This window comes from Poecilia formosa, unplaced genomic scaffold (genome assembly GCF_000485575.1).
Source record: "Poecilia formosa unplaced genomic scaffold, Poecilia_formosa-5.1.2 Scaffold375, whole genome shotgun sequence".
Classification (NCBI taxonomy): Eukaryota; Metazoa; Chordata; class Actinopteri; order Cyprinodontiformes; family Poeciliidae; genus Poecilia; species Poecilia formosa.
The window spans coordinates 67,040-92,448 of record NW_006800314.1 but is presented as its reverse complement, the minus strand read 5'-3'; the positions used below and the strand labels follow the sequence as shown (position 1 = coordinate 92,448).

Here is a 25,409-nt window from a genome sequence, read left to right as displayed (position 1 = left end):
AGATCAAAATATCGCACTGTATTATTTATAACCACTTTAAAAAAAACTCGATTAAATTATGCAAGACTTTTGAACAGCACCGTTCAATAAATTCACCTCTTGTATTTTCCTCTCATACCCGGCTTTCCTCCTCTCCCTCGGTCTCTCTGTGAAGTGAGGGGGTGGCTTAAAGGTGACAGAGGGCAGATGTTTCCTCTCTCTAGTTTTGAAGTACTTTGTAAAGATGGAGATAGTGGAAAAGGATAAATCCACCACCGAGTGTTTTTACGAGGGAGGCCACCGTCACACGCAGGCCATGCCGTCTTTGTTCTGGCAGCAGTTCTGGAAAGCACGGCTCTGCCGTTCCAAGTGGCGCTGCGATTACGAAACCTGAACGTTCACCTTAAACCTTATATAATCAAAGCTACTTCCAGCAGCCGAACCAGTGGGGGCTTGTCTGTTGCAACATATTGGTCTGGTCAAATAAAACTTTGTTCAGTGGGCGGATATAATCCCCATGTAGACAGACAGCTGGTAAGACCAGAGAAAGCGTTCTGTCTTTGTAAATGTTAGCATTAAGTCAATTCATCTGGAGAATTATGCCTCATCTGTCCGGTGCATCTGTCCCTCCATTTATTAACTGTTAACAGCTAGGGTTGTTTCTTTGGCCTGCGGGTATATGGCTGAAGGTGTCAGCTCCATACTGCCACCGTGTGGTTAGATTGAGTAATGTCGAGATTTTAGATTATTTCAAAAACAGTCACTGCATGTCGGAAGGATGTGATTTAAAAAAAAAAAAAAAGCAAATTGATTGTTCTATTAAATATTCTGACGATTAATCGATTAATTGGATAGCAAATTAGCAGATTTGTTATTTAGCCCTTTAAGCTGTTTTTGTGCGTAATTTGGAATACATTAAAAGATGCAAATAAACAAATAATGGAGTCCCTTTATAAATAGGAAAATAAACATATTATTGCATGAAGTGCAATAATATATTATTCCTTCACTGTACGCAAAGGATCTGTCTGCAGATAATTCAAAAAATCAATAGTGTGATAAGCTCAACCCTTTCAGTTTACAGTGCAGGGCATGGATTTTCTGGTTCTTTTCTTTAATTTACCGATTAATAATTGGACAGCAGAAGGTGTTTAGTAGATTTTTGTCTGCAGAATTTGAACCATGTGAAGCTTAAACTATGCCACTTGTTCATTTTTTATCGTAAATGCAAAATGTGGGTGTGAGTCTATACTTTTAACAATTAGTCGATTACTAGTTGACTATTACCTCAATAATCGATTAATCACAATCAATACGATTAATCTTCAGCCGTAATTAAGACACTGTAAGACACTTTTTTTTTTTGCATAACCCCAAACAGAGAGAAAATGAAAGCAACAAGCCCCATGCGGTTACAGAGTCTGAAGTTATGATGACTGAAACATGCTGTGGTGTCTTGTTAACACTTAGCACATCTGTTTCTGTGCTAAATGAGCTGATCGGCTCATTTTGACCTTTTGACTGCTTATGCAGACTAAATGAAACCAGGCACAAAACTACCACAAGACGGGTGTGATCTTTGTCATGCACATGGTGTGAGAACTGTCAGAAGTGTTTCCTGGAATGGGAAAATACCAAGAAACAATGAAGTTCCAGGAAAAAAGAAAGCAGACTCTCTCTCAAGTCTAAAAACAATTAAAATGGCCTTCATCTTTTACCAGGTTGTAAAATTATTTTGATCTAACCTCATGTGTACCGAAAAGAAAGTTGGATCAAGTTGCTCAGAAGCTCTTTTAGAAGCTGTTACTAGTAATTGTTTAACCTCAGACTCCATCTGTCTCACTTTAGGTCTTTGTAAAGATAAACATTTTGATCAACTCTTTGTAGCGTTTCCTCAGTTCACTGTGCAGCGGCATTGTTGTCAGGTTGAGGGTTGGACTTTGAGCGAACTTTGCAACGTCTTGATTCTCTTCCTTTTTTGACCGTTCTTCTGCAGACCGGCTTCTGTATGTGAAACGACTTCCAGGTTTTCAGTAGAAACACAGTGAGATGCACTAGCATTTCTGCGAAGTTAATTTATGCACCTTATTGATCATTCAATAATAAATAAAACATCCAATATACTCGTCCCTTTAACATATTGCATTAACACTTCACTTTTTTCACATTTGATTTATTTCATTTTCCTTTGGCTTTTTATTCCTGTTTTTTGAGCAGGCATGTTTTCATCATGCTACCCTGAACCTTTAACCCGTCGAACTTAACCACTCTGAACCTTCAGTCTCCCTCTGGGCTGTTTGTTGTTTACATTTCAGTCTGATCAAGATAACATCCTGGTGGGTTTACAGCCACAAGGAGGAAACATATTTAGTCTGTTTCTCTCTTTTTGACATATTTTCATTTCTCATGTTCCAGAATATTTTAAAATAGCTACATTTTATCATTTGCATTGCCCTTTTACATTTGTTTGGAGTGTATATCCTTTATATGTTTGCTGCAAAATGTATTCCTCTTTAGACTTTATGTCCTTTATATTTAGGGGCTACAAACTTCTCCATAGTATAAAACTTTAAGCTTTGCTACACATGGCATGCTGCTGTCTCTGTCATGCAGTGCTGTGACAAAAGTTTAGTTTTTTCTTGTTTTGTCGCACCTAAATGTTTCAGATTATCAAACTAATTTTGCAACCAGACAAATAATCAGAGTAAACAAAGAATGCATATTTTAATATGGAAATATAGAAGTGATATATTTCCAATATTTTCTCACATCACAAAGTAGAGCTACATTTTTGTTGTGCTATTATTATTTCAGTCTTAACATTATGTTGCTACTTTGGAAAATTAACGTGTAGCAGATGGTTTTTCCTCACACACTGCATTTATGTTTGTCTCAGTTAATTTACTTTATAACAGATGATTTTAAGTTGAATTTTATACTTGTCCTGACTCCTGTACAATCGGAAGGAAAAACATACTTGCATAGACTGCGTAAAGTTCAACCCTATTCACCTTTAGTTCTCAGAAAATCAAACTGATGTTGTAATTGTTGGGTGAGGATTACAAAACAAATGTTGGCTTTTATTCTCCACGATACATGGACACATTAAATAGAATCTTTGCTGCAGGCAATTTTCACGCCACTTGTCGGTCCACGTTTACTCAGGCTGTTATCACAAACGACAAAAAGAGAAATCGGGGAGGTTAGAAACATGACAAGCAAAGCAGGTTAATTTGGCAGCACCTCCAAAAGACCAGCCTCACCTTTTATGATGACCTTTGCCATGGCCTCGCTCGAACCGATGTGGTTGGTGGCCACACATTTATACGTTCCCGTGTCGCCCTGTTTAACACTGGCTATCATCAGCTTCCCCTCCCTGGTGGTTTCTGCTCCGACCGGCAGGCTGCCCCTTCCCACGCGGCTCCAGGTGAACTGGATTGGGTGAGAGCCGTGGGCGAGGCACTGCAAGACCAGAGGGCTCCCAGGCTGGAGCCGCACCTGGTCAGGCAGGCAGGTGGCGTACGGAGGAGCTGCATGTGGACGACAGCCGTTAAAGGGATAGTTCAAGATTTTTGAAATGAGGGCTTGTTGAAAGGAAAGGTGAAGTGCAGACAACTTTATTGGTGCCTTAATTTAGGCAGAATCCAGCTAGTTGGAGAGACAACAAACAACATTTTTGCCATCTTACTTGACCTGGAAAAGGTTTGCATATTTCAATCCCTGCAGATGTTTCCACACGGCCTCAAGCTGCCAGTTTCCTGTTTATTATCTTACTTTTCAGTGCAAATGACAGGATGAAAAATTGCACAAGGGCTAATTAGTCAGCTATGATAAGTACGCACTTTTACTCTAGTTTTTTGTTAACCCTTTCATGCATATTGGTCACTACAGTGGACAGCTGTCTAAAAGTCATTTTCTTGAGCTTCTTGTGGATTTTTTTATGTTATAAACGCACACAGACCACTGAAGTGGACACTAATGCATCATAAAATACACTATCAACTACTGGCAATCAGCTGCAAATGCAAGAAATTATTTTTGTTAAATCCAATATGGCCGACAGACAAAAAAAGCATGCCGACCGACCTGGTCCCTCCTTCTACTGTAGACGGTAAAAAAAAATTATTGTGACATCAGTTAACCCCTAAAGAACAACACTACTGATGTATTCTTCAAATAACAACTTTGTATTTGGAGGAAATTTCAATTGATCCCCTAAAAACAATAAAATAAAAATTTTTTTACAAAATATTTTTTTTCTACCTTCTTTTATGCCTTAAGAGGATCAAGAAAAATTTGGGGAAAAATCCTGACGCAAAGCATCATAATTCAGGCATGAAAGCGTTAATCTGTGCTGCCTGTGCCCGTTAGCATCTTGTGTAATTTGACGGTGTAATTTATCATGTATCTGCCCAAGTGAGACTGAATCCAACAGGCTGTCTTTTTGAGTGCTTATGACACTTGCAATGTATCAGCCAATAATTATTACATTCCAAAAAAGCCCTTTGTGATGTTAATGTTGTAATAATATTGTAGCTCTATTGCAAACTGGATCCCTCATCAAAATTAGCAACAGCAAGCAGACCCATCATGTACTACTCACTGTCCACCTCCATGTCGGTGTACGCCTCGCTGTAGCCGTGTATGTTGGTCGCATTGCAGATGTACTGTCCCGAGTCTTGGCGCCCCACGTCGGTCAGCGTCAGGACGCCATCGGCTACAGAGTGCTTCCATGGCAGTGGTGCTCTTAGTTTGGACCAGGTGATGACAGGGGTAGGGAAGCCTGGAGGGAAAAAATACATGAATGATGGAATTACAATCAGAGGATTTTCAGAAAAAACAGGCTTACCTGTAGCCGTGCACTCAATGGTGACTGTTTGTCCCTCGATCGCCGTCATCTCCTCGATGTTAACCGAAGCCACCGGTGATCCAGGTGGACCCACCACGACCAGCTCAACCTCTGCCTCGGATTTCCCCACGTTGTTGTCAGCCTGGCAGACATACACTCCGGAGTCCTCCGGGCGTACGGAAGGCCACTGAGAAAACAGTCAAACATTTTGTTCCACTTATCTGAAGTGTGTATATAAAAAGAAAAAAAAATTGATTTAAGTCTGACGCTATTTTTTTCTTTTATGTTTCACCTTTATAATGTGGGCGTCGTTTATCTCCTGAGTTACCAGCTGGAGGGTGGAGCCTCTGCGTTTCCAGGTGACTGTGGGGCGTGGCCTACCGGTGACGCGACACTCCACTGACACAGACTCTCCTGTTCGGATACGCAGGGGCCCAGTCGGTGTCAGCTGTACTTTAGAAGGAACTAAGAGAAATATGGATGCACATAAATACACTAAACTATGGAGTTTGCCACAAAAGCAAACTTCATATATATATATATATATATATATATATATATATATATATATATATATATATAGCTTCCAAAATTAATTTCAGACCAGTCTGGCATTGTTTAAGGTCAGAGCATTCGCTACTTCAACCACTTCTTGGTCTTTTCTTACCTATTTTTGGGGAGGTACAAAACTGTATTTTAATAGAAGCCATTATTAAATTTGTATCCACCAGTTTGGAGTGTTTGGAGTCTACTTTTCTAACCCATGAGAATTTAATAATTGTTCTTTAAAACCTACGGTCTACTGTGAAGACATAAATTGACTTGATCCCAATAAATATAATCTACCAGCAGAACGGATCTTACTCTCATGTATTATGAATCATAAAAAAGATGCATACAAATAAAGATTAATACAATGTTTTCCCATGGCAAAATATGATTTAAATAGATTATACATCTGATCTGGGTATTTTCATAAGCATTAAACTGTATACTATGGTTTAGTGGTTTGCTTACAGAGAGGGAGATCAATGCACAAGAAAGAAATGTGTGTAGGAAGGAGCAAACCAAACCAAAGTTGGGATGGGCTCAATTTAACACAGAGAGAAAGAGAGAGAAGTCTATACAATATTGGAAGACAGACCCTCTACAGCTCAAAAAATCTGGCGGTAATATTTCATGACCTGTTCAGTCTCGACTGTATTGTCTCCAAAATCACATCAGACGTTTATAAATCCAACCTTTGAAAATCCTCCGTTAATGTTATTCTGCACTCTGCAAATATATGTCCCTTCTCCTTATCGGTGCAATAGGTGAAATGAGGTTGTATATATTTACTGTATATTTACTGTATATTTATTGTTTTGACTCTTGGACCACCTGCATGTAGACTGGTACTGCTAGACTCTAATCCCGGACAAGCCCCCAAAATCTGCTGTTTCAAAAACATCACTAACACAAAAGAAAAAGCCAGCTTGTTTAAATTTGAGCACTTAGTATGAAGAGTAGGACATGAAAATTATTGTTTTTAAGAGTTTGTTAATTTTATCTTTAAACAACAATTGTATTGACAACTCATGAGAGTCATTGGGTAAAGATTTACAGATGAACCTAAAATTCAACAAAAATATTTAACTAAGCTTTAGGCAGTTCTAAATTGTGCATGGATGTAATCTAGTTCTAACGACATTGTGCAGTATAAAACAACATAAAAAAAAAAAGAAAAAGAAAACTTGACTACTTAACAGTTTGGTTGATATTGATTAAATAGAAGTTGGCTTCTCAGAAAATGTAGCTTCCCTTTCAATAAGAACTGGATCTACTTTATCTTACTTTAGGGGAATCCCATTTTCCAAATCTGAAGTTTAAAGACAAAACTCACATTTGACATTCAGCACAATGTTGGCAAAGTTGCGTCCAGCGGCGCTGTTGGCCACACAGCGGTACTGGCCGTGGTTTCCAGGTCGAGCGTTTGCAACAGTCAGCACAGACCCATCTGGACCAATCTTTACATTATCTGAATGGGAAAAAATGACATTTCAGTGTGTATTCACAGATGTTGGTTTTATAAGACAGTTTTAAGTGTAATTGCTCCTGACCTGGCAAGGCCTGATTATTGGCTCTTCTCCACTCCAGCTGAACTGGTTGGACATTGCTCTTCACCTGGCACCTGAAGCTGACAGACTCTCCCTGGCGGATGGTGGCGGTCCGAGGCTCCACGGTGACAACTGGAGCCTGAGCTGCCACTGATGACAGCGGTATGGAGAGGGACAGAGGTGTCACATGTGAGGACAAACACAAGTACGAATCAACTGTGTGAACCTTTAAACAGGCCCTGAGTGACGCTAAGAGTAAACAAATGACCACCCCAAAGCAAATATATCATGATGTGTGTGGTGACAATGTAGAAATTTAAACCAAAAAGCTGTCAGTAACAGCGCATTACAAACTTTGTTTCATCTGATTTTGAAATGCCTGTCTCCAGACCAGTTTAAAGGGGAACCAACCTTGTTGTGGACTATAAAAGGAAAATATATCATTTTAATCATCTTGTTTTTTTTCCCTCTTTTTCTACAATGTTTTGCTCTTTGTTGTCTTTGTAAAATACACTAAAATACAATTACGATACTCCCTAAAGTGGTTAAAATGATCCCTTCTTACACAGCTTGAATCTGAACTTCTTGTGTCAAAGGTATGGTTTTGTTTCGGCAAACAAGAACAACATACAAAAAGGACAGTAACCTTTGAAAAGCCTATGTTAAAATGAAAGGAATATAATTTTTTTCTCTCTGAATAAAAACCGAGTTCTTACCTGAGCATATCAGGGAGCAGAAGATCAGAGCTGCAGCATATGAACCCATGATGAGCAAAAAGCAGTTCCTCTGTCTCTGCTCTGCACTACTTTCTCCGTTATCACTTTCGGCCTTTAACCCGTCCTCTGTGCTGACCCCTTTTCCAAATATTGTCTGTGGGTGACAGTCACGTATTAAAAGCTGGTTATTATATATTCTATCTGTTTGTGAGCTAATGATTGTCTGCTTTCCTTTTTAGACGAATGAGTCTACAGAGCCCCTTGGAAAAAATGTAACTCGTCAAGTTTTATACAAATGGAGCATGTGAATGCAAAAAAAAAGCTATTTGTATCTTGAAAGTCAACATTTCCCATCAAAAATAAGGGCAAATGAAATAGTTTTGATTTGCACTGATATTTGAAAATGGAAGCCTGATAGTTGTTAATATTTAACATTGCAAGCTCGATTGGAATTCATCAGAAAACTTAAAAAAATATTTCCTAAAAGTATTTCTCTTTAGACCTGTAAAATGCTCCTGAAAATTACATTTTAACATCCACAAGAGTTATGACATTTGTCCTTTCCAGAATAAAGTTTTTTTGTTTGTAGTTCTGACTGAGAGGAATTTAATTTTATGACAAATCATCTTGCCAAAAAAGGTGACTGCCATGTAATGTAAAAAATGTTAATATATTTTTCTTACTTATGTAAACAGCGGCTATGAATGTGTATTCCTCTTTTGGTACAACCGTGTGCCGCTGTAACAAAAATACCGCTGCTGCCATCTTGCGGTTAACATCGCAAACTTGTTCCCTCGTCATGACGTAATGCCTCGGGGTCTGACGGGAGTTGTAGTTGGGATGAATTGAGAACTTCCTGCTTCCACGACTGCGACCGAGATATTTCGGCTAGTAGCTGAGAAGTTCTTTATTCTCCATATAAGACCCCGAAAAAATAGAAACTGATTCACAAACAAGGTAAGTGTTTCCACCTTTGTTGCTTGTATGTCACTTTATGAAACAAGCAGCGTTTGTGCCTTTTTGAGCAGGAAACAGTCAGGTTTCCCGGCTGAACAGTCGAGTGTAAGGTTGGTTCAGCTTTTACCGTTTAAATTAGTTTTTATCTGGATAAATTTGGAAATGTGACACATAGCATTACTATGCTTTACGTGACTTTATTGTTTAATGTTTAAGGGTGAGGTTGTTGTGAAACCGACTGGTTATCTTTAGAGCTACGTAAAGAAAGAGTTAATGTACCTGAATCTGACGTGTTATTGTTGTTCCTTCAAGGCAAATGAGAGTAAGATCTTGATTTGGACACATTGATTTAAAAAAAAAAAAAAAAAGTACCTGAAGTATCGCCGTAAATAAATAGTTTATTAATCCATTTTCAACACAGCTTTTTATAGGGAAAATACATTGTTCTGTTTTATATATATATATATATGTAGTTGTTTTTTTTTAGCTTGTTTCTTTACGTTTTGAAATTACAGGAGAGCAATTTGTTTGGTAACAGAGGTGACAAGGAGCAACGTGTTAATTTTATGAATAAGTCTTGTGTTGAGAAACAAACTGTGTCCTTCTCCAAATCTATTCATTCCATTTTTAAGCAAATTTAAGCTAAATATAAAAGAGCTTTACAGAGGAGCAAGCTTGTAATCAACAATCATAACAGAAAATAAAATAAGAATGTAGAATGATAGTTGTTAAGTAATCACATTGAAATTTACTTTAAAAAATTTAGATCTAATTAATCGCAATACACACTGATGTAAGGAACACCAGAGAAATATACAGACATTAAAAATGTACGTTTACCCTGAGACAAATAAATTTAGATTAAATTCTATTCATTTCATGAACTGGAACATTATAGTTATAAGAACTATTAACAATAATGAAGGGCAGAAAACAAATGGGTTCAACGTTAATTTAAAGGAACTCAGTGTTTCAGCATCATTGCAGTTTTTTGGATGTTTCTTCCAGATTTGTGGTGCACAGAAACTGAATGTTGCTGTGGTCCTCAGATCTTCAGGAATCAAACACAATAAAAAAAATAAAAAATAAAAAAAAACATCTCTCCAGCAGGAGCATTTTGCTTAAGGAAACCAGAAAGCGCAGCATTGCTATCTGCACTTCGTTAGTGTCAGTACTGCGTGTTCTAGAAGCATTATTAAAGTCTCTGCTTTGAGGAGAAAAGCCACTTCCTTTTGCTTGTAAGAGCAACATTTCTTTCTCTGAATAGTTTCTTTCTATTTGGCATTGTCTGCTGAGAACTCTGCAGACTCAATGAGATCTGCTTGTCTGAAACAATGGACTCTGCTGACCTGAGTGATTTCCCACTCGCTGTCACATGGACATAAATTATACGCTTTCTCGGTGCCGAAACGTCAGAAAGTCACTCTAAAGGGGATTTGTACATCAATCCATTGCTACATTAGAAAGTGTTGTTATTAACCTGTAATGTTTTAAGGGTGTTGAGTGTTTTAAATTAATTAAAGATATAGTTATCCTTTTTTGTTGTTTCTGTCACAGATGTCCTTGATGGATTCGGGAAAAGTCCTGCCTTTGACGGCGGTGGCTTGGACATCCAACCTCGGCTGCTGCCCCAAAGATTTCACCCTGGTAGGAAACGGAAATTTGAGGTGCAGCATCGTCTGGCCTTATTGCTTCGGTACAATTAGTCTCAGAAGGAAATCTTTTTAATTAGTATGGCTGGAGAACTGGTCAGCGAGTGACAATAAGCTCAATACTGTAAGGTTAGCATGATTTAAAAAACGACATTCATCTCTCGGCTCTGCATTTAAAGTTCCCCAGAAAATACAATACATATTTTTGTGACTTTAGCAACCAGCTACATGGGGAAAACATGATCTTCTTGTGCATTTTTCTTCATGTTCTCAACTTCCTGCAGATCAGCATCACAGAAGACGGAGCGGCGGCGAACTTCACGCGCGGCTTTGGCATGAAGTCTGGATATTACCTCTGTTACAGCAAGGTGACTCGCAGAGAGACGTTTGCTGCATTTAACAAATGCTTTAGGTTACACCGCTCTGTGGCCTTTTCTGCTCCATGACCGAACCGTGTCGCTCTCCTTTTAGGACCTGAAAGGCAGTGTGGTGGTTTCAGATATTCAGGTCATCTCAGACAAGGACTCCATTCCCCACGGCTACAGCTACATCAGAGAGTTCCTTGATTCAAGTGCGTACAGGCTTGCTCAGGCTTGGAATGTTGATGCATTTTTGTTTTCGCTGCGTTCTTGACGAGCATTTTGTGTAACGCTTTGTGTTCAGAGACCTCTGTGTCCAAGAAGAAGCGGGTGGTCGTTCGCACGTCCCCGGTGGCCAACGTAGAAACGGCTGTGTTGGACATCAAACTGACAGCCAAAAGCAAAATGCTGCTGCAGCATTACACTTACGTGGGGTTAGTAGCATTCATACGGGGCAGCTCTTCATCTTGAATCTTCATGATAAAGTGTTTTTGGACACAACCCTGGTAGATTTGTTACACACACACACAGTGATGTATTTCAAGTGGTTGTTTTGATGAGACCAACTGTTTAGAGTAATGTGTCTAAGCATCTTAGTGGAAAGTTGAGTGGAAGGAAAAAGTGTGGTAGAAGACGCGCAAACCAACAGAATAAGTGCAGCTTTAGGAAGATTAAAAGGAAAACATAAAAGGTGAGGGTAGTCAGCAAATTCAAGCGCCAACACACACAGAAGTATCACACACACAGAAGGGCAGCCACAGCTGCCCTTCTTCTTATGATAAGCCACTCCTGAATAAAGAACAATTGCATAAATGTTTCTATTGGGATAAACAGAAAAAAGGGCCTCATTTCACTTAGGAGTAAATCTTTCACTTCATTGGGAACTTAGTCTTCATAGTCACAGAATTCAAATTGCTTGAGTTGTGTTGTGAAGGTTTTACAGACATTGCTTGGGGCGGGGGATGTGGACTTAAAGTTTTATCACGATATTTTGCGTGATAAAACTGACCATAAGAAGAATCTATGACGTCTTTTCTGACTGTGTGTCACAGTAATCTGTTCCCCACAAACAAATATTTCTCTTGAAAAACATTCCTATTGGTAACATGCTTCTTTAGGACACCAGCCACATGAAGAAGTGTGATTTGTGTCACTAAACTCCACACAGTAACTGCATTTTCCAATTTATTGGTATTTAATTAATGCTTTCATTGAGCAAACAGTGGTTAAAATAAAAAAAAAGAAGCAAACCTAACAATCCTGATAATATAGACAGTTTGGGGGGATTTTAAACACCACCAATTAGGATTTATCATGATGGGAACTCTTATCGTGATAAGAAACTTATCACGATAAATGATAACCGATATGATAAATGTCCACCCCTACTTATTGGCTACTTGGGAACTATGGAAACCATCATAAATATGCTCATCAGTTTGCGGCAGTGCCTAGTTTATCACAGCACTGGACTGGCCAACCACTTGGCCAGAACTAAACGCCACAGAGAATCTTATGATCAAGAGGAAAATCAAAGACACAAAACCCAACAATAAGGCCGAGAACCTCCACGCCATCCCACACTGAACATTTTAATTAACCGAGACGTGCCTGTAAGTTTTTAACTTGCCAACGACTATCTGTGCAGCGACATCCATGGTTACGTGCTGTGGTGCAGGAAGGGACATTTCTCCAGCCCCACCCCCAAAGCTAAACCTCGTAGCATCAGCTTGGAGATGCGCAGTCTCTCTCTGGAGGAACCGTCCGCTCCGGCTCTTCCTTTCCGGCCCAGGTAAGAGTCCAGAGTGAGACGCTGAGACGTTGTGCAGGTTGGATGCCTCATGTGTCAACGTTTGGTTGTCGCTGCAGGAACCTTCCTCCTATACCGCAGCAAAGCCGGCTGAGTAATCGCCGGCACAGCCTGCAGGCCGGGGACGTCCTGAATACACCTGCTGACAACAGTCTTCAGGCCATTACAGGTGATGAGGGAACAGTTTGGTTTTTTTTTATTAATGGTTCCCCTTCCCACATGACTACAATGTTTTGTCTTGAATAATCGGATCAACTGGGATGATGACTGTTCACACCGGCCAGTAAAATGTGTCCCGACTCATCGGACATCAGGGGTTTTTTTACACGTTCATCAAACATTCATGTCTCTGGCTGATGTTTGTCACCTCTTGGAGACAGTTAAATGACAGAATGTAAGACGATCCCCGATTGTCTTACATCCTTTCTTCACGCTGTTCACTTGTGGCTTTATATATATATATATATATATATATATATATATACACACACATACACTAGAGGTGTGCCGATCGATCGGCCACCGATCATAATCGGCCGATTTCCATGAAAAAGTGAATGATCGGTGATCGCCGATCACGGTCTCTTGTTGCTGATACCGATGACCTGCATCTCATTTCGCAGCCTGCCTGTGCAGCTGGTCTCTTCTTTCCTTCACAGGGCCGGCATCCTGCATGTTTTAGTTTTCTCCCAGGTGGTAGTAACAACTTTCCTATCATTGTCAATGTTCTTCTTAGGCCTCTAATGAGCCATCATTTGATCCAGATATAGAGATGTATCTAGATCTATTTAGATGGATATATCTATCTAGATAGATCTAGATGCATATCTTTATCTATCTAGATCAAGGATGTCCAAAGTATGTCCTTTGCTACATTTTTTTTTTCCAATTTTGGCTTAGCTACATCTCTGAATATGTTGCTCTTTCAGCAATTGGCCTGTTTTTTTATCTGTATATTCAACAGTCGATTACTTCATTCGTTGATGATTACTCCAATTGTTTCAGCCCTAACTTTGTGTGAAAAATAAAGAAAAAAAGAGCTGACAATTTTACTGCAGCCAATTAGTTTTCTGTCATTTTGGTTCAGTCGCTGTATTTTCTGGGGATGTGCCCAACAACAATGGGGGAGAAGCGTTTCAGAAATGTTTTGTAAGTTGTTGTTGTTTTTTTTAATTAATCAGGATCCAAATTTCTTTTTTTTTTTCCTGCAGCTTTAGATGGAGTCCCCTTCAGCCTGCATCCAGATTTTGATTTGCAAGCAAGTGGCACAGTAAGGTTGCTCTCTTTTGTGTGATTGTTTAATAATGTTTGACGTTTTTGACATTGAATTGCATATTATTTGTTTTCGCCATGCTTCTCTCAGGCTCTCCAGTTGAATTCCCAACTAAACAACATCCGCATAAAGTCTGTGAAGGACATTGAAAATGAGGTAGGTTCGGCTGTGATCCTTGGATTTAAGTCACGCGTCCTCAAGCTGCAATTAAAAATGGAAAACACGCTCCTTTGTTTCTTGGCTTTTCAGTACAACTACACGTTTACGGTGGAGGAATCCGCTGCCAAGAGGATCCGACCATCCATCTCAACATAAACTGTTCAGTGATCGTTACAATCCCATTATATCAATCGACTATTTCTGTTACTTTACTGTACGTTTCCATTGGGTTTTCCAAGGTAACGGCTTACTAGACGGTGGGAATCAAGAATAATCATGTTCATATTCTAGATTCATTTGTTGAATCTACCATTCAGGAACCCTAAAAGCCATTTATTTGTATGTTGGGTATGTAAAATGAAGAATTCATAGAATTTAGTTTTCTCCAGGAAACTCCTGGTGGTTTCACTTCACAGGGATAAAGGTGTAATTAGTTTTATAAATCTCTGTATTTACTAGTTTGAATTGAACATATGTTGCATCAAACCCAAGGTTTCTTTGGTTTTACTTGTAGATTTTAAATGTATAGTATTTGTATCCTAAAAAGGAAATGCACTTTGTCACTACAGATGTTTTTTTTTTCGTGCTCTTTTCTGTTTCCTGTAATATTTGTCTGTTCTTTAGCTTTAATATTTTTTTGTCAGGATTTCGGCAGAGCCCTAAGCCTCGTTGATGGCGCTAACTCCACTGTTACACTAACATGTCTTGAGAGACATGGTCCAGTTTTCTTGAAAGAAAAGCAAACTTCTGTTGAAACTTTGTGATTTTATATGTGCTTCTGCACAGAAAGACGTTGGCATTTTTTGTTAGGACCAAATATTTGTTGTTGTTGAACTGTATTTTTTCTGAGCTTTAGAGTAAACTCTTACAGATTGAAAAATAAAGACCTGACAAAAAATAACTTTTGCACATCAGTTTTAGTATGTTAAACATAAAGACGTCTTTACATAAAGCAAGACTTTGCAGAAGACTGAAACTGCCAACGATTTCCTTATATGTTTGCTTTAAATTAGAAAAATGTAATTAGAACATAATACATGGTTTTGATAAATAGTTCTGCAATTTTTTTCATTAAACTTTTTAGTTCAGTCCTGGTACCAGACCAAGCAAGCATACTATGAGGAGAGGTGCTTTCTTCTTTTTTTTTAAGAAAGTAGCCAATGTTAAGTGTGACTTTTTGAAAACAAAACAAATTCATAAAGATTTCAAGGTGGATTCAAAACTTTGCCATAATGTTGTATTTGGAAAGTTGGAGTTTCTGCCTCATAAGACATGAATAATGCTTGATAAGCTGCTTCAAGTGTCTTAAATCGGAAACAGGACTTGATTCAAAGGTGAATCGAGTTAATTTTAAAATTATCTTAATCAAATTTAGGGTGTTTCATAAAGCTAAAAGTCGGTTCTGAATTTGTTCACAATAATCTTTGAACACTCGAAAACGGAGACAAATTCGTGCCCCATAAAGCGCATCCTGATTGTTGTAATCTATTTCTGTAAAATGCTGCCACCTGCTGGACTAAGCGGGGATATTCACACTTTCTACCTCCAGTCTTCCATACGGCATGCTATGGTTGCCTTTGTGAGAATGCTGTGTAAAGGTAAATGTCTCCCTGAAGAAGACAAATTAAATTTCTTCCCATGTTGGACTTTGTTGGCTCAGCTTTACACTTTTAAGATGACGCAGGAATAACCTGAAATAATGTCTTCAGATTTAGATAAGTATGTTTAAATGTCAATCTCACCATCAGATTGACATTAACCAACTGTTTAACTTAACATTGATTCTCAATTAAGTTTTGGTATTAGTCCAGTTGCTTTTTTGTTTTTGTTTTTTCTAATAATCTAAAATGATTACATCGTGAAGACGGTCTTGGCTGTTTCCACAAGCTTTTCGTTGGCCTTTTTAAAGTTTCGGATTCCTTTAGGCAAACTAAGTAAAGTTTTTTTTTATAGAGCACCTTTCTGAGATACAGTCACAAAGCTGTAAATAGAACTGAAATTAAATTATAACCAGTTGTTTTAGTATAGACCAAATAAAAGTGACTCAGAATGAAATTTTAACAGACAAGCCTAGTACAATAAAAAAGCTTAAGTAGTTTTTAAGAGCTTCCACAGAGACAACGAAACAGAGTCTTAGAAATATCAGACCCATATAGTTGCTCTTAGTTTTTCTATCCATTTGTCTAAACATCCTCATCGCAGTTTTATGTTTGGCTAAAATGACACAAAGACACCTAAAGATCAAAACTTTGATGATATATCAATCTTAAATTAAAAAGTGTTATCAGCATCGGTATTGGCGATACAGACTCTATATTTACTTGGGATTGGATCGATACCAAAATAACGCAGTATAGCTCACCTCTAAATGCAGGTGCAGTCAGAACACCGGAAGTCACTGAGCTCATTCAAGACAGCAGATATGTTTCTGGATCCTTGCCAGATTTATGCCTCTCGACAATCCAGTCTCCAAGTCCACAGAGAGTTCAGCTTGGCGTTTCAACGCTGTGAATAGTTCGGCAAATATATTTTCTTGGTTTTCTGTTTTTAATAAATTTCCAAAAAAGATGTTGACATGGGACACAAAGTACTTTCTGAAGTGTATTGGATATACACTGTCCAGTACACACACACACATGCTTTCTTTGTCCCGCAGACGGTTTCCCAGTTGTCTCCTGCAGTTCTAATCGGTACTGTTTGTTCAGTCGTGGCTAATTTGCGGAACTGCAGTCCCTGCTGCAGAGCTTCAACAACAGAGCCCTGCTTGTTCGGTTTTCCGGAAAACCAGCTCTGATTCCAACCAGCTGTTTCCCGCCTCACACAGATCAGCTGCGCACACACACACATACACAGTCGTAGTAGGCGGAGGCTGGAAGGCAACACACATACACACACACGCTGGAGGGAACCCCATCAGCTGTGGAAAGAAACACCTCGATTTTACTTTTCGTTTTTCCTTCCCTCCTTCTCAGATTGAATTTTAGAGCGGGGTTTTAGGAACTGCGCTACCTTGGGTCGCCTTTGCGGGTTCTGCGATATTAACGAAAAACACAATACTTCAACGAGAGCACACGAGTGGGAAGGGGAAGAAAACAGCAAACACGAACTACAGAAGGTGGCTTTGAAAGCATGGACTATGTCAGGATGCCGACAGAGAAGATAACATCCCTGCAGCACTTCAAGCGGACGGAGAAGGATGTTATCGGCGGGCTTTGCAGGTGTGTAAACCGCGTAATAATAATTTGTGGTGCAGCCTTACCATGTGCGTGAAGGGTTTTTCATGTGGCCGTAGCGTGTGTGTATGTGTGTGTGGTGCAGAGGGGACTTCGAGTAGCATGCTAGCTGTTAGCTACTGGCAGCTGGAATGTGCTTGTAGAAATTGGCTATTTTTTGTCACATTCGCGCTTATTGAGAACTATTGTATATTGTTCTAAATTTAACCTGTGTTAGATGCGTTATTTATGTAGGCGAAAGTATGTAGATGGGTGCTCTGTGAGACAGCGAGATGGAGCGAATACGTTCATGTCCAGATGGACGCCAACCACGTGGTAGTTATCATGATCGCCGCTGCCGCACCAAATCATGTTTCAAATCACAATAGTTTATTAAAACCCAACTAGTTTCCACTGAGCAACATTAATAACCACTTTCTGGGTGGATGTATACCGTTTGGGTTCGTTCAGCAGGTTTTCGGCTTCGGTATTTGTGTGTTTAAACAGCTGCTCCCTGTAGCGGGCGACGTTGTCATGTGCTAAAATTAGCTTAGCTTGGCTAGCAAGTCATATGTCGCTGCGCACTTTAGTAGCAACCATATTAACTGTGACTGGGTTTCTTTAAACCCGTGTTCACGATATATTTATTATTTAAATAAGTCGCTCAACACAAGCTAGGGTACACACATGAGCCTTTGACTAATAGCAGACAAAGCGTTAGCTCAATGCTAATGGCGTACAGCATTGTTCTCGGTGCCAGGGGGCCTGCTGCTTCTGCAGGTGGTGTCACATTTCACTAACCGCTACCGTTCGAAGACGCGCCCCCTAGCGGTAGAAATGAAAGGAAGCGCATTACTCCAGAATGTGACATCATTCTACAGCTGGCTTGTTGTTTTTAAATCTCTTCTCTGAGATTTTTTTACCTAAGTTGTATATATTTTTTTAGTTATTTTGAACTAAACATGCTTTGTTTATATTAGCAAGATATTATATGAATGATCAAATTTATTTATGGATGTAAAACCGTTTTAAAAGTTGTAATTCTGGCAAAATTGCCAACTTTTAACAAAATGTAGGTGTTACCATAAAGTGTTGGCACAATATGTGAGTCTTATACCTTCGTGGTTAGAGTAAGTCTCAGTTAATTGAGCTGGAACTGTTTTCAGTGCGTTTGTTACTATAAAATATTCACTGTTGTTTAATGTTTTTTTTCCACACAAGTCAGCCATGGTTTGGTTTTGAGGTCAGGGCTGGTGAGAAACCTATTCCTTCAAAAATCCAATATTCACTGTTTCAAATGTCATTCAGGGTGATGGTATTTGGCAGTCTTATTCTGAAACAATTAAAAAAATGTATGTTGGATATCAATTTTTATTTTTTTTCTCTCTGTATACAGATATTTGAAAACAATGAACCAATAAACTGTGGATGATTAAAAAATAAAACAAGAGAAACTTAAGGAAGCTTCTGTTGCACCATAATTCAGAATTTAAACAAAAATGCAATTCACAGCTCTGATTCCCAGGGAATAAAATAAACTTCAACGGTGCGAGTATTAAAAAATTGCTTATTGAAAGTGTTTTACACAGAAATTCTCCGGTGAGGAGAGTCTCTTTAATCAGTGAGGGTAAATGATTGTAGGTGAAACCTGATCACTAAAAGTTTGTCACCAGCTCACTCTTCTTTCTGAGAAAAATCCAAGTAGAAAAACAACAAACACACTCAAATTAACCTCCAAGTTGGTGTTTTAAACTTAAAAAACTGTCCATTTAATAAATAAAAAAAAAAAGATTATTCCAGATTTTCCTGCTTTAGAAGCTATTTAATGTCAGTGAAACTGAGGCCTGCATTACAAACCGATTGAAGTTTCTCACTCAGACAGCACGGCTGCTCAGCGGCGCCTGCGAGCTTTTGCAGCCACGTGAACCGTGTTGCTTCTGACCTTCCGACTTCAACGTTGCCGATCCGGTTCTTCAGGTTTGTTGTGACCGTTTATGTCGTTGGTGGTGCCCCCGCCCCCTCGCAGTAAATGAGAGCGAGGTTTTTTTACTAGCACGCCGCCCGGCACTGTGAGCTGGAGGGGGGCAGCAAGTTCAGCCAAACCCGTGACCTGTGGAGCCAGACATCAGGAATGTGAAGAGGTCACCGTCAGAGCTATTAGTTAAAGAGGAAGTTTTTTTGTTCCTCTTAGTTGTGCGTTTTTTTTTTTAAGGTAAAACTTAAAAAAGGTAAAACAGATTACAATTTAATTTGATACAGATTAAATTGTAATCTGTATCAAAACGTATTTTATTTCCCCACTTTTTTTGACGTTTTTTCACTTAAAAATATACTTGAACTTTTTTTTTTTGTTTTTTTCTTTGTTGTTTTTTTGTTTAGGCTTACTTTGAAGGGAGATAAAACAAGGCATCAGTTTTAGGATATTAGCTTTTAATGACAGATTCAGCTCCATCTTCATATTCCCTCTTCCCACCAGTTACCCAGCTTTTCTGTCCCTTCTAGAGAAAAGTCTAGTTTATTTGTACAGCAACACGGCAGTTCAAATGCCACCATCAAAACCATCAAGCAAACATGCAACAAATATGTTGATCGATATTCCATGGACGGGTTTTTCTAGGCCTTGCTGAGACATTGGTTCTTCAATCCCCTGGAAGTGTTCTTCAGGTGACAGAAGGCCGACTTTGTAACTGTCTTTATGGACAGTTACAAAGGAGGCTCGGATCTGAGTCCATCCCCACAGCCAGAGTTCGGGCCTGACCACTAGTTTGTAGCTGTGACAACAGAAGCTGTGCGCTGACTCTTTAGGTCCAAAGATGATCCCCACAGCATGATACGGCCTCTGCCGTGTTTCAAGTGGTGGATTCAGTGATTTGCAGTGTCAGTTTTCACACATGTACTTTGTTGACTAATTAGGGGGCTTCTTGGTTGCACTGGATTTTATTTGGGGGGGGGGGTTACATGAAATGCATGTCATTCTTTGGATTTTTTTTTCTAAAAAAAAAAAGTGCTGAAGGTGTGCAGATGTGGATAAGTAAGACGTTTTGTCTCTTCGCGGGAGAACATTTTTAATCCTCCTTCCAATGTCTTTCAGCCTGGCGAACATCCCCCTCAGTCCGGAGACGGCCCAGGACCAGGAGAGACGGATCCGTCGGGAAATCGCCAACAGCAACGAGCGGCGGCGTATGCAGAGCATCAACGCCGGATTTCAATCCCTCAAAACACTCCTGCCACACACAGACGGAGAGAAGCTCAGCAAGGTAGCTCCTCTTGCGCTGTAATGAGCAAACCCGGGTCTTTAAAGTTTTATTCCTTTTTCACTGTCGATATTTAGAGTTTTTCAACCCTAATTTGAGCTGCTGGTTTCTCCTTTTACCAGGCCGCCATCCTTCAACAAACAGCGGACTACATCTTTACCTTGGAGCAGGAAAAAACCCAGCTGCTGACCCAGAACAACCAGCTCAAACGCTTCATCCAGGTTGGGATCAGAACGCCAATTCTAGATTTTTGCATGTGACTGGAAACGTCTCTAGTTTTATTGGTTTTAAGCCTCAGTGTTGTTGTATTTTTGCCTCTTTGACATTTCCTGCTTATGGAGTTTTTATCTAAATATTTGCTTGCCTCACTGTGTTGCTATATCAGCATTAACATCAATATCGGCCGACGTTGGTCATTTTCTAACACATTAATATCCAACCGTTAAGTAAAGCTGGGGCAGTGTTAATAATAAGGGTCAGGGTGGCCGTGCATCCTTAAAAAGTTTAAGTCATGCATCTAAAATTAAGACTGTAATGTATCAAATTCAATTCTTAAAAATGTCACAAGTCTTAAATTTGGTCTTGGCGGCATTATTCCATCTAGTATCCTTTTATTCCCCCCTCACCTTTTTTGTTGTTGTTCAGGCAAAGATTTGAGACTTCCTCATTGCGTTCTGTGATGCAAGGCAGTTGATGCTACAGCTAACTAGCTCCTAATATACCCTGTCTTGCTTGCTGGCATTTTTTCTGCTTTTATAATAAATAATTGCAAATTTATGGCCACTTGGCTGAAGGAAGTTTGTACATTTAAGAGGTCTTAAATTTCATTCATGGTGGTCTTTAAAAGTCTTAAATTTGAGTTTGTAAAACCTGCAGAAACCATGAATCTGAACATGTAACATTGGAAAACATCGGTAAATATTGATGACTGCAACCAGCCCAACATTTCAGAAGGGTTCCCATCTAAAACGGTGATTAGCAGAATAATTTTACGAATCTTTATGTTGATTTATTTATATCTTATTTTGATTGAAATCAAAATTAAAACCGAAATTTCCCAGCCACTTTAAAACTTTGGAGTATGACATCTCTGGTTAACTCACCCTATAGATTTTTCTCAGCCAGCATTATAATTATTAAAAAAAAAAAAAAAAGTAAAAACTCACCAGACACCACTAACTAGTCAGACGAGAACTTGTCTAACAAAAATGTCGTCCTGCATTTGATCTTGAAAGCAGGTGTTGGTAACGCCTGAGCAGCATGTGGTGGTGTGTGTTTTATAGCCGGAGGTGTTTTTGTTTTGTTTTGATCATTGAGGTCTGCCTTGCAGACGCACTTTCAGCTCTTTTTTTTTTTTTTTTTCTTTCATTCTGCCTCCAGTGCAGAGTTCTGGTTCGATTCGGTCGCTCCGTTAGGCGTCGCGCGTTTACAACGTCACGTTTCGTTTCTTGCAGGAGTTCAGCGGCTCCTCACCCAAAAGGAGGCGAGCCGAGGAGAAGGACGAAGGCATCGGGTCTCCGGACACGCTGGAGGAGGAGAAGGTGGAGGAGCTGAGGAGGGAGATGATCGAGCTGCGGCAGCAGCTGGACAAGGAGCGCTCGGCTCGCATGCAGCTGGAGGAGCAGGTGATCTCAGCTGTGCGTTTAATCATTATAAACTCTTCCCCCGTGTATTTGAACCCTGTCCTCCATGTCGAGCCAATAGGGCCCTTGAGCCACGCTGTAGGAGAGCAAACACTCAAACACAATGCTGATTGTGGCGCCGACACGTTTATCAGCCCGTCAGCCACGTCCTGATCGGGTCACATCCTGGATCTACCTGAACAGCAGGTGCTGCACACAAGCAGAAACTCAAACAAGCAGCTTGAACAAGAGGGGAGGGTGTTGAACACTGACGGCTGTGTGAGCGTAATTATAGACTCGACCAGAATTTCCCAGTTGCGAAGTTGAAGGAGTCGCCTACATCTTGAGAAATAGTTTGATCTCTTTAAAGCGAGCTCATTCTGTCACAAGTCCAAAACATTTTATTCCTTTTTGGAGTTTTTAACATAATTTTTAATGAACTGTGTGTATACGTTAGTGTAAATTTCCTCTTGAGTGTGTGAAGCTCAGAGCAGCTTCCAAATGTTTATTTGAACACTGTTTATGTTTTAAATATGGGTTGTCCTGATCCAATACAGACATCAGAAATTGGTTAGATATCAGCATGTTTTCTTAAACTAACTTAATTACGTGTGATTTTTAATTGTATTTCTTATTTAACGGAAACGCCACCATTGTAGATTTGCGTGTTTTTTTTGTTGTTGTTTTTTTACTTTAGCGGAATATTGCAATAGTTTTGCGCACGTTTGTAGCGGGAATATTAGGGAATCTCTTTGCAGGGTGCCGAGAAAAAGTCTGGTTAATAAAAGCTAACATTTACCGTAGAAATGTCTGTAGGCTCCAAACTGGCTCTCTGGGTGGTTTTATAGAGCCAGTAAAGAACTAAATCTAGTTAAACACTTTATTGGGAAAACCTTAAAGTAGAAGTTCCTCTTCTTTTTCTGTAATTGATGCGTGTTGTGGGTAAAATACTGTGCGGTCACATATGCTCCACACCCCTCTTGTGAGGACGCGCTCTAACTGGACTGATATCTGCTCGTAGGTGCGGTCTCTGGACGGCCAGCTGCACCCGGAGCGTCTGAAGGTGATCACCCAGCAGGTGGAGGAGGAGCAGGCCCTCATCCAGAGCCAGACGCTGCTGCGGCTACAGCAGATCCACGCCGCTGCAGCTGACAGACAAACACACAGTCCTCAGGTCAGAAACGCTCCACTCTTCCGGGGGTCCCTGTGCTCCAGATCGATGAGAATCACTGGGGGAGGAAAAATGAGATCTGGACTTTGGTTTCACTTTGATCTTCTGTCTTTTAGGTGCTGGCTCCGCCCACTCCGCCTGCTCCAACCCACCACCCCACTGTCATCGTCCCAGCTCCAACACTAAACCAACACCATCACGTCACTGTGGTGACCATGAGCCCATCTGTCCACACCAGCACCGTGTCCACTTCCAGACAGAACCTGGACACCATTGTGCAGGTTGGAGCTTGTTCTAGAGCCATCGCTAAAGCGCTAACTATAAACATTAGTTCTGCTAGCTCTAAAACGCCAACTCTAAAAATTTGTTCAGCTAAAGTGTTAACTATGAACATTAGTTCTGCTAACTAAAATGCTAACTATAAACATAAGTTCTGCTAATGCTAAATGCTAGCTATAAAAGTTAGTTGCGCTAAGTCTTAGGCGCTAACAGTAGGCATTAGTTCTGCTAAAACACTTAACTATAAACAATGGCTTCACTAACGCTAAAGCGCCATCTATAAACATAGTTTTGCTAATGTTGAAGTGCTAGGCTGTCATGGTTTTTAGCAGAAACTAATGCTAAAGTGCTAAATTCGACCATTGAGCTTTATTCAATTGAAAATCTTACAAAATAACTGAGAAAATTATAGCGTTTTACTCTTTGCTAAAATGCTAAACCGCTAAGCAAAAAAACACTAGGCCTGCAGTTAGCAGATTTGCGCCCACCTCTGGTAACGATGCTCGTGTTTTTTGCTCATCCCCTCCCAGGCCATCCAGCACATCGAGCGCACCCAGGAGAGAAGAGGCAGCTCCGAGGACGAGCAGAGGAGAGCCGTCATCGTCAGCCCCACCCACGTCGCCATGGACACCGCCTGCTCGGACACAGACACGGACACGGAGGGCGAAGACTGTTTGATGAACTGACCCGCTCCCACCCACCCTGAACTCCTGCCTACCCCCAACACGCACACAAACACTTAAGACACCCTACTCACTGTAAGATTCCCTCCAGGAGCTTGACTACTCACGTTAATCTGTCTTTGGCATTACCTAAACTCCTAAATCCAGTGGTTTAAGCTCTGCGTCAAGTTTTGTACTGTAATTTTTCGGAGTATTGAAGAGGTAGGAGGGTCAGCGTGCAGGATCCGTTGGATCTCTGCAGCTACTTGAATAATCAAACGGTCTACTTGTAGAAAAATAAGGAAAGAAAGAAAGAAAAAAAAAAAAAGGCTGTCGGCCCCCTGATGTTTCACGTTTGTGCGTGCTCTCCTTATAGTCCCTGAATCATCGTCGCCCTCTTTCTGTCACTCCTGACCGTGCAGCTACAATCTAAAGGAGTCAATTTATCAGAAAGCTGAATGTAACGACACAATAAGCAAGGAGATTCTTATTCACATGTTTTGTTTTTCGTATATTTCTGCTGGCTGTCAAATCTTAAGCTATTAAATACTAAATTTCACAATTTGAACCTACACATAAAATCTTATTTACTTGAAGAAGAAAAAAAGAGGAAAAAAAGCTGTTTTTAAACTCTAAATAAGCCCTTAGAAATGAGCTGAATTCCTTCTCTGGTCTTTCAGTTTAGATGGTTTTATTTTTGTTTGTTTTTTAAGTGTCAGGGTCGCCAATCGTTGAAGGTTTTGTTGTAATTTAAAATTAATCGACTTTTCTTTTACCATTTTTTTTTTTTTGTTGTTGCTTGTTTGTTCTTAACAGGAGGGAGGAGAAAAACGCACCATTACGTTTTTAACTTGATGTCGGCTTGTTGCATGAAAAACATTCAGGTGCCGCATTTTTTGTAAATAAGCGATCAACCCGAGACGGTTTGACTGAATCAGACTCTTTGGAATCTACAAATGTTTCCATCGAAGTTCTGAAACAGATGGGCATGAATCATGTTTCCAGCATTTCCCCCTGAGGGCCTGAATCCACCATCTGGTCTTGGTGACTATGCACTAGAGATGTTGGGATTTATGCAATTCCATCTTTTGTACATTTGTTGTTCTTTTTCTTCTTTTTTTTTTTGTTGTCGCTATCATTTAAACATGGGGTGAAGTTCTCTATGCACCGTGTGTGAAACTTGACGTGTTTAAATGGAAGAATGTACTTAAGAGGTGCTTGTTTTAGTCGTCACCGTGGCGATCTGCAGGGGCGCGACGAGCCGAGGCCAAAAGTACCTGCAATAAGTCACCTTTCCTTTTTTTTTTGTCTCCCCCCCCCCCCCCCCCCCCCCGAGATTTGGAGATTTGACACAGGAGT

General features: G+C 40.0%; 3 protein-coding genes across 5 annotated transcripts; 2 read left to right on the top strand and 1 right to left on the bottom strand.

Annotated features, from left to right (window-relative positions):
• Window positions 1-2,678: 2,678 nt before the first annotated feature.
• sid4 (secreted immunoglobulin domain 4) lies at window positions 2,679-7,779 on the bottom strand. The gene is made up of 8 exons (XM_007575328.2): window positions 7,641-7,779; window positions 6,928-7,074; window positions 6,711-6,845; window positions 5,121-5,293; window positions 4,829-5,015; window positions 4,583-4,762; window positions 3,243-3,509; window positions 2,679-3,145 (listed from the first exon to the last, which is right to left on the bottom strand). Exons 1-8 carry the CDS (start codon window positions 7,687-7,689, stop codon window positions 3,141-3,143), a joined length of 1,143 nt encoding a protein of 380 aa, XP_007575390.1. The 5' UTR covers window positions 7,690-7,779; the 3' UTR covers window positions 2,679-3,140.
• A 681-nt stretch (window positions 7,780-8,460) lies between these two features.
• On the top strand, window positions 8,461-14,814 carry mvb12a (multivesicular body subunit 12A). Of its 2 annotated transcripts, none has more exons than XM_007575327.2 (10): window positions 8,461-8,597; window positions 10,155-10,244; window positions 10,534-10,617; window positions 10,721-10,820; window positions 10,913-11,042; window positions 12,257-12,400; window positions 12,478-12,587; window positions 13,630-13,688; window positions 13,782-13,847; window positions 13,941-14,814. In XM_007575327.2, the coding sequence occupies exons 2-10, from the start codon at window positions 10,155-10,157 to the stop codon at window positions 14,004-14,006; spliced, it is 849 nt and encodes a 282-aa protein (XP_007575389.1). In that variant the 5' UTR covers window positions 8,461-8,597; the 3' UTR covers window positions 14,007-14,814. The 2 variants fall into 2 exon arrangements, with proteins under 2 accessions (XP_007575389.1, XP_016517978.1); XM_016662492.1 differs by having other exon boundaries at window positions 10,127-10,244.
• Window positions 14,815-16,530: 1,716 nt separating this feature from the next.
• LOC103154142 (transcription factor AP-4-like) lies at window positions 16,531-24,642 on the top strand. 2 transcript variants are annotated; one of them, XM_007575326.2, is made up of 7 exons: window positions 16,531-17,068; window positions 20,154-20,319; window positions 20,439-20,537; window positions 21,771-21,941; window positions 22,960-23,112; window positions 23,226-23,390; window positions 23,919-24,642. In XM_007575326.2, exons 1-7 carry the CDS (start codon window positions 16,980-16,982, stop codon window positions 24,072-24,074), a joined length of 999 nt encoding a protein of 332 aa, XP_007575388.1. In that variant the 5' UTR covers window positions 16,531-16,979; the 3' UTR covers window positions 24,075-24,642. The 2 variants fall into 2 exon arrangements, with proteins under 2 accessions (XP_007575388.1, XP_007575387.1); XM_007575325.2 differs by having other exon boundaries at window positions 21,771-21,953.
• Window positions 24,643-25,409: the final 767 nt, after the last annotated feature.